This window comes from Halyomorpha halys, unplaced genomic scaffold (assembly GCF_000696795.3).
Source record: "Halyomorpha halys isolate HHAL.00 unplaced genomic scaffold, Hhal_1.1 Scaffold154.1, whole genome shotgun sequence".
NCBI classification, from domain to species: Eukaryota; Metazoa; Arthropoda; class Insecta; order Hemiptera; family Pentatomidae; genus Halyomorpha; species Halyomorpha halys.
The window spans coordinates 435,149-444,728 of NW_027112031.1; the positions used below are offsets into that span (position 1 = coordinate 435,149).

At 30.5% G+C, this 9,580-nt stretch overlaps 1 protein-coding gene across 3 annotated transcripts in view; it reads left to right on the forward strand.

Annotated features, from left to right (window-relative positions):
• Window positions 1-9,580, forward strand: part of LOC106678681 (probable RNA helicase armi) — an 89,828-nt gene that overhangs the window by 51,535 nt on the left and 28,713 nt on the right. For all 3 annotated transcript variants that reach the window (XM_014417377.3, XM_067049941.1, XM_014417376.3), the window contains exons 7-9: window positions 5,558-5,716; window positions 7,978-8,115; window positions 8,333-8,462. In XM_014417377.3, coding sequence (XP_014272863.1) covers window positions 5,558-5,716; window positions 7,978-8,115; window positions 8,333-8,462 — 427 coding nt within the window. The remainder of the gene's footprint in view (window positions 1-5,557; window positions 5,717-7,977; window positions 8,116-8,332; window positions 8,463-9,580) is intronic.

Consider the following 9,580-nt stretch of genomic DNA (forward strand, 5'->3'; position numbering starts at 1 on the left):
TGTATCTTTTTAGCCCTGATGAAGCCCTGCAAAGTGGGGCGAAACGTTGGAAAATAAATAGTTGTAAACTATTTTTATTTCTCCTTTGACCGCAACCCTGACCAAATCCCTATATATCAATTTTTACGGTCAACTATACATACATATATATATTATTTTAATAATTCTATTTCCTCTTTGACCCATATCCTAAAAACCAATATGAGCGACATACACTTCAATAATCTTTGCACTTCTTTCTCCACCATGTTTATCATTGCTTGTTCACAGAAAAAACAGCAACTCTTCTCAAAATTTGATAACATTTATAAAATATCTCTAGCTTCTGTTTGTGTGTGTAACCTAAAGGTGACGACACATGGGTCCACAACATTTCATCAACCGATATTCCCCCCAATGTTTGTAATATTCTTAGCTTAGGTCCAAATTTTCCATTATTCCACTCTTCAGTTGAAATTATTCTTATTAAGAAATATACATATTTAGAGTCAAAGATGACCTACTTCTTGTCATAAATCCTGATAAAATCCCTGATATTTTATCCACATTTAATTCTTACCATCCATGCCTTAATTTTACTGTAGAACTTAAAAATAATCACTCTCTTCCTTACATTGACCTTCTTATCATAAAAAACCCAGACTACACCATAACCACTGACTGGTACACTAAACCAACTTAAGTAGATTTTTAAATTACCACTCCCAGCATCCTTACGATCAAAAAATTAATGTAGCCTAAAACCCTATTCACCATTGCCTTTTCCTCTCTGATTCCCATTTTCATGAAAGAAACACCCACCACATTAAACAAATACTCTTAACTAATAACTTCCCCCTCCATATCATTCATAAACTTCTAAATAACTACAAAAATCGTCTCACCACTTCACCTAATTTTTCACAACCCCTTACTATCCTCTTATAGAGGTCACTATTATACATCCCCTCTCTTTCAAATAACAAAAAAATTCTTATGTTCTACTAAACCTTACCTTCATTTTGTTTTTAGACCTAACAACACACTATCTAGTATCTACTAACAACTTAAGACCCTATCCCTCCTCTACACTGATCACATGTAGTATACCGCATCCCTTGCTCTACCCCAATTGTAATTCAGCTTACATTGGGGAAACCAAAAACCTCATAAAAGACTGCATCACAGAACACAAATATTCTGTTTCCTCATATAATCATTCTGCCTCTAAACTTTCAGAACGTTCTGTATCTTTAAATCACTCCTTCGATTTTGATAGAACGTCTGTACTAACCACGACAAAAGGCTTATCTCTGAAAGCTTCTATATCCAATTATAACCTTCTTCCATCAATTTGAAAACTGATAAACAGAACTTATCGTTAACATATTCCCAAATAGTTAATTTATTAAAAAAGTAACAAAGAAAATTTTTTTAATTTTTTCCCTCCCATGGTTTATGTTCTTTTAAATTTTTTGAAACCATTTGTCCTCACCCTTTTATATGTTTTTCCTCTTTTAAATTAGTTTTTAAATATTCTCAATTTCTTTTTTAACCATCCATATAACTTGTAACGTATTCTCACCTTCCGGTGATTTCGTCGTCTTTACAACATATTTTCCAGGATTTTCAAAAACCATTTGTTGTCACCCTTTTATGCGTTTTTCCCCTTTTAAATAAGCATTTAAATATTTTTAATTAGGTGTAGATAGTTGACCGTAGATTAATGCTTGAAGAAGTTTGTCGGGGGGTGCGGTCAGCAAAGAACAACATAAATAAACAAAACCATATTTATTTATTTTATGCCGACGTTTCGACCTGAGTTTCAGGTCTTCATCAGGGCTATAGAACAAAAGAGATAACAACAACATTTAGAGTAACATACAATTGAAAAGGAATAGTATACAAACAAATTTAGAATTATAACATATATAATTCTGATAATTCTAAATTTGTTTGTATACTATTCCTTTTCAATTGTATGTTACTCTAAATGTTGTTGTTATCTCTTTTGTTCTATAGCCCTGATGAAGACCTGAAACTCAGGTCGAAACGTTGGCCTAAAATAAATAAATATGGTTTTGTTTATTTATGTTGTTCTTTGCTGACCGCACCCCCCGACAAACTTCTTCAAGTTTAAATATTTTATACTTTTTATGTTTACCCATTCATATAACTTGTAAGGTATTCTCACCTTCCGATAATTTTCTCACCTTTGTAACGTATTTTTTAACTCAAGAGTCTTACCACACGCGCTACTGAGCTCACTTGGATTTCCGACCTCCTACAAGTAGGTGAGCTCTATCTCTTATTCTCTTTTTCTTATCTTTCTTTTACCCCTTCTCCTTCTCTATTCTTTTCTTATTTTTCCTAACCCACGTTATTATTTATGTTCACCACATATTATTATTGTCATATTTAATTTTTAAATATTTTCTATTCACTTCTTTTGTCCAACTGAACTTAATATTTTCTTCCTTTATTCTAGTATTATACTTGCAATTTTCATTAGTTACCTATATTTTCTTTCTCTCTATTTACTTTAATCATTCTCTATATTATATATTTTCTCTTTTTATTTTATTTATTTTTTGTATTCATTGTTTGTTATCTTGTTCTTTGTTCTTAGCCCTGATGAAGGCTAGAAATTCTGGCCAAAATGTTGGCACTATTAAATAAGTTCTTTTAACTTATTTGTGTTATATTCTGACTGCACCGCCAACCATCTTCTCCTCATATATATATATTATCCACAGTCAACTATCTTCTCATCATTATAAATACTACTTACTAAGTTAACATGAACAAGACTGTATGCTCACCACACTTACAATGTCAAGAGACCTAGAAAGGAGCATGAAAAGACAAGTATTTTTGCTTACAGATGTCTGGAACAGTTGGATACTGCTGATAGCAACTCCGACAGTAACTTATTAAATAACTATCTTAAGTCATTCTGGAGGACTTATGACTGATCTTTAAGCTTGTTGACTGTTTTATCTTAGTGAATTATGATATGTTAATGCACTACTTATTTTTTTTTATTTAATTAAAAACATGAACTCCATTAAACAGGATTTAATACATTTCCCCATTAAAGAATAAATTTATAACTTGACCCTTAACAAATTCTCTGTTTAGAAGATAAAGCTAAATATTTAATACCTCTTAACAAAAGCAAACGAGCATTTATTTGGTCTAGGCACCGTTTTGCATGGTTTATTAGCATGGATGCTTCTGATAAGGAAAGTGATGATAATATTAAAAATCTTAAGTATAACGAAAATCATATTCAAAGCAACTTAATAAAAGAACCTACAATCAAATAAAAAATGATTTCCAAATTTAATTAAGTTATACAAATTAGAAATAACAATGATATAAGAAGGAATGAAATCATTACACAAATAATTAATACTGCTTTACCTATTCCTATATCTAAAAATGAGGATGTAATGACTTTTGTACATATTAGTAAAAATAAGAGTTTTAGTATATTACCTTTACCATATTCATATGAACTATATAGTTATACTCATTCAAATGTATCTTTTCAGAGTTCAGAATACATTGAAACCTCCAATTTATAATTAAATAGCTGGACATGGGATCATAATGTGTATATACCTGTAACATTAAAAGTCATATCCTTAATTATTGTATTTTACTTATTGTTCTATTGTGTATACCTCAAGTATTCTCAAATTAGGACCATATTTATGATCAACAAACCAGCAGGATCCACGGAAGAAGTTATTCAGCAACCACCTTTCAACCTTAAGACACAATGTCATCTAATCATTCACTAGGAAGCTTCATTCTTTGGTCGGGAGGAGTTTTTCTCCAATTACTTCTAAATATACTGTAGCATTCGCAGAATCTTCACCGCTGTATATAGGTCCCTGTACTAAGGCAAAGTAGCATAAGTGCACCTACACATCACTATCCAAGTAGCTCTTGTTATGTTAATATTCTATATTGTTTTTATAGTAATGCTCGGCCAATAGAGAGCAGCCATGCCTTTTGTATGATTAAATTGAATTTATTCAGGGGGTTTCATTTAAAAACACCATTAATGTTTTGGGGTTTTAATAATAATAATAATAATATTCTTTATTTATTCTGGGATTGATCCCTTAAGAATAATATACAAGTGTCAAAATTAGGCTTTAGAGCCTTAGAGTAAAATACATAATAAAAATGAGATTATAAAACATCATCAAATATAATGAAAATAATGAATTTGAAAAGATAGAAATGAACAACAATAATTAACAGAGTATGTAAAATAAGATTAGAACAAATAAAATAAAACCATATGTCATACCATAAAACATAAGGTGACGAACTTCTGAAAATAAATAAAAAGAAAACAAAATGATAAAAAGTCAAATACAATTAAACTAAAAATAATAAATGACGTATAAGGTACAATATCTGCTAATATACATGCAAGTATAAAAAAAAAATCTGAAACATTAAATACAGATAATATATAAATCCTATCTGAAACGTTAATTTGTTATTCTTCTGGATTTGGATGGACAGAAGGTAGTCGAAGATACAGGATTTGAAGTTTGGAAGAGTATTAAGAGTATTAGTATTGTAGAACTACAAATGAAGGAGGATATAGAATTCATAGGGAAAAGGAACGGGTGAGGAAAGATCTACCAAAGGCTGCAGTTCGATGGGCAGTTACATATAAGTCTGAAGGCCATTAGAGGGTGTTGCGGTAATGCACTGAGGATTTAAATTGAAGGATATCAGAGATGTACAATGGACGGTTGTATTGCATAACTTGGTAGAGGAAGGAAGCAAGAAAATATTTATGACGGAAGGAGGGGTAAAGCCACTTATACTCTTCATAAAATTGGATGACAGAGGTGTCCCTTGGGACCCCAAAGATGAATCGTACAAAGCAATAAATTAACTTTAAGATTCCCCGAGACGGGGGGGGGGGGGATATTAAGGAAGTAACCAGGAGTCTACGGGTTTCAAAAGGAAGTAGGTGATGAAGATAATTGAAATTCTTTTGGGTTGAGAAGGTACAACGGGAAATATTTGAGACGTGGTTTTCCCAGAGGCAGTTTAGTCTATAGTGACACTAAGGTTTTTAATGTAAGGTTGGCATTGTATTGGTTTTTTGTTTAGGAATTAGTATGGAATATGAGGAATAGTTTTCAGGAGGTGATTGGATCCTATTACAATTGCCTTGGTCTTTTCTTCATTAAACTTAAGCTTGTTTTCTTTTTGCCCAGTGACTAATTCGATTCAAGTCTTCTTGAAGCTTCTCCATGGCACAACTAATAGGTCAGAAGGTGGAAAGGAAAGGTAAATTTGGAGCTTATCAGCATACAAATAGTATTGAGAATGTTGGATAAGAAGGGGGAGGTCATTGGTGTAGATAGTGAAAAGGGTGGGGGATTGTGATGAACCCTGAGGGAGGATTTTACTGTAATTTCAATCCAAAGTTGTTATTTTGATTTTATTTATTTGATTATAATTACTAATATTCAATGAACTTAGTAGATACACATTTTATAGTATTTGTTTTTAACTTTTAAATTTATTTTTTCAGATATATAGGACACTCAACCATAGAATACACTTGGGATTTTGGCGAATTTGAACTAACTAGGATGTTTAGTTTAGAAGTTACTAGTGCAGAATTAGAAGAATTGGAATTTAGTTTATCAAAAAACCAGATGCCTAATCCTCAATTTAAGATTACAGGATTGTAAGAAAATTTGGAGTTTATTCATATGTTTTTGTTATTGGATTGAAAGTGAGCTTGTTTAAAATAAAAATTATATGATTAATACTTGAAAAAATATTATTTAAGATATATCGTGTTTTTCTATTTTAAAGCTGTCAGTCAGAATTGATATCGGTGGTTATAAATTACTATTAGACTATAACCAATTGGTGCTAGTGATTATTGATGGTTGTAAAGTGGAATTTTACTGTCCTTGGAAGTAATAATTAAGTATTAAGTTTATATGAATGGAATGTGGTCCGGGTGTGGTAAAAAAAAAACTCAAATAGTAGATAATTATACTATTTTATTGAGCCAACGTTTCGCCCCACGTTGCAAGGCTTCGTTAGGGCTAAAAAAGATAAAAACACTATAGTTACAAAAAGGAAAAAAAAGAAAAAATATAAGTGTAAAATAACAGGGGTATAAAATGTAAAAAAAATGATATAATAAGAAAAATTAAAGGTTGTAAATAGTAAATGAAAAGGGTAAAAGTAACAGATAGATAAGAGAAGAAATATTAAAGAAGGTACAAATAAAGAGATGAAAAAAAAAAAAATACAAATCAAATGATGAGACAGAATGCATACCTGTTTTGACGACAGTCAAAAACAAAGTGACAGTTGGTGTGGGGATGGCAGTTATGCCACAATATTGAAAATAATTTGTAAAGTAAACATAGTAAAAAAGTATTTAAATTAGGTGAACAATAAATGGTAATATACATAATAGGGAGAGAAGAAATATTAATAAAATAAAATAAAAAAAAGATAGAAAAACAAAGGAAAAGTAAAGTATAAAATAATGGGATACAATGTGTGTAAGTAATTAAGAAACAAAATATACCAAATGAGCGGGGATACAGAAAAGTGTAAAATATAATAGAAAATAAATAATAAAGTAATTAATATAAGTACACTTAAGAAGATAACACATGAATATAAATTAAAAGATAGATACATGAATATAAATGAAACAGGAAGGATAGTGATTATAAAAATTTTTTTTTAAAAATGTGAGAATTTAGACAAACTAGAATAAAAGATATGACAAGAAAATGGGCTCCTGAAATGCAGAAAAAAGTGAAAAAAAGTCTTATGAGGATTTTATTATGTTCAAAATGTGTCGATTTGTAAGGGAGATGCAGTCTTTATCAACTTTACGATTGACGGAATTCTCAGTCAATTTTATGTAAATGGACTCTGAGATGAGACGTTTGGTGTGGTTGGGGACAGTGGCAAGAATGGAAGGATTGTCGAAATTAAAAGTATGATTCAGGTTTAATGCGTGTTCTGATAATTTAGATGCAAGTGGATTACAGGAGTTGATGGAAGTTTTGTGCTGGGAAATGCGGTTCTTAAGTTGGTTTTTAGTTTCGCCGATATAGAAGGAATTGCAGCATAGGGTTGAACCGGGTATCCTGTAAACCACATTGGAACTCCTGTGTATTTTTTCTTTTCCCTGCAATCTGATATGATAATTTTATTTAATAAATTTATTTGTACACAGTTAAATAAATTAAAAACTTTTTTCCCGAGAGATGTAAGAAAATAAAGTTAAAATCCATTTAAATATAAAAATAATATTCTGGGACAGCCTTGGCTATGAGAATCAAATTCTGATGGCAAGTAGAACAGAAAAGCATTTAACATTGTTATATAAACAATTCTTCAAGTCTGTCACAAAGAAATGTTTCCAGAGGCCATATTATAACCAACATGAATCCTTGGAAATAGAATGATCCTTGAAATGATTTTTGTCATGGTAAATATGAAAATTTACCCTTGTTTGAGAATCACTAATTGACATTGGATTTATGAACACTGTTCATTTCAGGTTTTTAGTTCTTAAGCATTTATTCAAGTTCTAACTTTTAACTCTTAAAAAAAATTTTAATTTAAGCACAAAATTTAGATTAAAAATCATCTTTAGGAAAGTTAATTTAGTTAAAGTAAAGCATTAACAGATTTCAGGTTAAAAAAAATAATAATAAATAAATAATCAGTTCATCAATCTATTGTTGTAGAATTGCCTAGTTAATTTTTATTGTTACTATTATTATGTTTTATTTCATTATTTGAACTTACATGAGGAGAAGATGGTTGGTGGATGTGGTCAAAATATCATACATAATATTAGATAAAATAAAATCTCCTCTTATATATTATCCACGGTCAACTATCTTCTCATCATTATTTGAACTTACCTTCAAATTACTTTATGGTAGGTATCTTTTGTTTTAGGGAAATATTGAAACAGACTTATGGGGACAAGATGCCCGGCCAAAAGAAGTATTTCAGATCTTCTATTTATCCAGTCCAACTTGGACAGTATCCTTTACCAGACCAAATTCTCCTTGCTGCCTTACCTCAGCATAAAATGTTAGTAAAGGCATTGTATCATATTATGTATTTATTTGGAGGCCTCTGTAAATCTGTATCCCTGTATGCCTCATACATTCTATTATGTTTTTATTATTCTTGTATAAATAAAACCTCTTTTTTTATGTTCTTGTATAATTTAATATAAAAATGATTATGAAATGACCTTTACTAATACCTGTCTTTTGAATATTAATGTATTGCATTTTTCTTTAAGGAATCCTGACGATCTTCTGATTCAGATTGAAAAGATCATACCTTCTTTGAGAGAAGAATTATCTCCTAAAACATATTTGCCGTTCTTAAGCGGTTTGTTGTTCCTTGAAGAAGTTGAATTATTGAGACAGGTCTAGATTTTATTTTATTGTGGTGTTTCCTTAATTTTAACATTTAACTTTGTAGTTTTGTATTATATATTTTACTATAAGGTATTTAGGGATATATAAATTTAATCAATATTGCTCTAATTTTATTGTACATTTTGAAACCATAAAAAAAAAAAAAATGTCACATTTTCTATCATTATTGACCAAAAAAGCTCTGATTACCTGTTTCTTCTTGATAGGGCTTTAAGTCCCCTAAATGTAACTAGCTATCTATTATCTAAAATTACCTATATGTAGGAAGCAATAAATTTTTATGATCTATGTAGGAAGTATTATAGAATTATTATTTGGGGGACAAACCATAGAGTTCTAAGTCCTCACACGATATATTATGTATATGTAGACGATGTACTAGGTTCATCGCACGTTTCTTGACATGGTTTTTTCGTAGGGTGGGTTTGTCACTCCCATGCCTATTTTTTGTGAGTGCCACCCATTGGCTAACGGGCCTCACAAATGGCCGGGGGGAGGCTGTGAGTGAATTTTGTATAATTTTATTCTTGTGAAAATCCCGGGTGGGGCGAGGCTCGAACTCGCAACCTTAAGGTTGGTAGACAGGCACGTTGCCACGCTACTACCGCTGCCCCTAAAGTATTAAAGATTGCTTTTTATTATAAAAAAAATGACTAAAAAATATGAGATGAACCTACCTTGTTTTAGTCATTTTTCTTTATTTATATTAACAATTGAAATTCTTGGCCAGGTTAATCTTTCTTTGATTTAATGACAGAAAAAAAGATGAAATTCAATTTCATTAAATCAAAATCAAAATTAATTCAGCTAACATATTGATGCTATACTACATACTAAAAAATAATCCTGTACTAATATAACCCACCCACAGAGGGTCTTAAGTTTAGTAATTGATGAAATTATACTATTTCTTGACCAATCATACTTGTGATGGTTAAGGCTATTACTGGTTAATTCTTGTGGTGGCCCATGTTCATTTAAAATATTTTCTAAATAAGGAATGAGTTAATCTTGGCTTATGTATTACTTCCCTTTCGAACACATTACCCACAAACTATATTTTATTTTTCATAATTATGAGAGATAGTTGACCGTGGATGATAAAT